Source organism: Loa loa (assembly GCF_000183805.2).
Source record: "Loa loa unplaced genomic scaffold supercont3.39, whole genome shotgun sequence".
In the NCBI taxonomy this organism is placed as follows: Eukaryota; Metazoa; Nematoda; class Chromadorea; order Rhabditida; family Onchocercidae; genus Loa; species Loa loa.
In genome coordinates, this window is record NW_018108219.1 from 267,280 (window position 1) to 268,770 (window position 1,491).

At 35.3% G+C, this 1,491-nt stretch overlaps 1 protein-coding gene across 1 annotated transcript in view; it reads left to right on the forward strand.

Moving 5' to 3' along the window:
• The window catches only part of LOAG_17098 (eIF4G), a 16,289-nt gene extending 15,337 nt beyond the window's left edge, over positions 1 to 952 (forward strand). The window contains exons 23-24 of the mRNA XM_020449758.1: positions 310 to 532; positions 649 to 952. Of these exons, the coding sequence (XP_020306681.1) occupies positions 310 to 532; positions 649 to 801 (376 nt within the window). The 3' untranslated portion in view covers positions 802 to 952. The remainder of the gene's footprint in view (positions 1 to 309; positions 533 to 648) is intronic.
• Positions 953 to 1,491: the final 539 nt, after the last annotated feature.

Below are 1,491 nucleotides of genomic sequence, written 5' to 3' on the forward strand. Positions count from 1 at the left end.
TGTAGATGATATTTGACACTAACAAAAGTGACCATGATCAAGGGTAAATGGGTGAAACATAAAATATTTCGTAATTACTGTTTATCTGATTTCATAATTAATGATTGCCGATGTAGACTTTAATGTTTCATCAAACTTGCTGGATAGAATTAGTTAAAGGTTCATTCTTTTGACTTATTTCTGCATGGAATAAGGTTTTTCGGTGGAGAAAGGGGGAGGGAGGAAGCAGGACGATTCTATTAACTGTTTTGTGTGAAGTTACCAGCTGACAATTATGTTGAAAACTAGATTCTAATCGTATATTTGCAGGGTTGCAGATTATTGCACACAAGTGGTTGAAATGGAGCTATGGGAGGATAACATGAGGATATGGGAATGTGTAGCGGAAGTTATAAGTTGGTCAATAATGTGTGAAGTGCAACATTTCGAAGGTCCTCGACCATCACTGGGAGATTTCAAGGAAGCATTTAAGAATGCTGATGCTGATTCAAGAAAACCATACGCTCTTCTCGTCAGTGTACTGAAACGACTCGTATGTTGCATTTTATTTCAAGCTAACCGTTGTAATTTTTTCGTTAAATTCTGCTACTATTCTGCTTACCTTTTAAAGAAGAGTAGGTTCAACAAAGTTATTTTTTCTGATTGCAGGTAGAAATAGAACATGATCGCGATGGACAAGTATCGTCAACGGGAATGGCATTTGATGAAATCAAAGATTTACATTCAGATTCGTTGGTGGATGAGCTCAAATCATGTCAGTTATCATTTGGCAAAAATCTCTATCAGTTATTGCTCAACTAGTTGTCGTTATTTCTTTGAACAAGTCAGTCTTTTCTTCCACATTGTTTTTTTGGAATCCACTCTCCGGTAGTTTTACGCCTTAATTTGATGTTTATCAGAAATTTTCGGTCGGTTTTTTTGGGAAAAGGGATTCAGGTAATCCTAAACGGTTCAAATTTACAATTCTAGACCACGGAATATAGTCTAATAAAAGATTGGTCTAGATGTCAATAATTCATTACATCATGTGATTTTCATATCCATTTTAGTTTCATTTCCTATTAAATTTAAAGACTTGGAATTGAAATTCTCCATTGTGGTGTACCAGCAAGTGCTTCTTTCTTCCATGTTTGCGCAACGATGAATTTACGTCTTTTCTTTGTATTCTTGTATTCTATGTCGCTCTTCAATGTTTTGCTTCTTTCTTTGCGTTATTTATTATTGCTCGGTTTAAGCTAGTGCGATATGTGACCTTCAACCTGTACATTTTATTCCATTTATGGAAGGAATTTTGCTATTTCAATTTTCGATCAGATCTGTTTTGTATTTCTCTCTCTCACCCCACAAATTCCATAGAAAGTTGGAAAAGGGCACGTCGCACATCAACTTTCGCTGCTTTCAAGATTTTTATGTACTGCTGTAATAGTATTAGTTTATCGTTCTAACAGTGGGTCATAAGTAGATTATATGGCGGCAGCTTATTTTAAATGC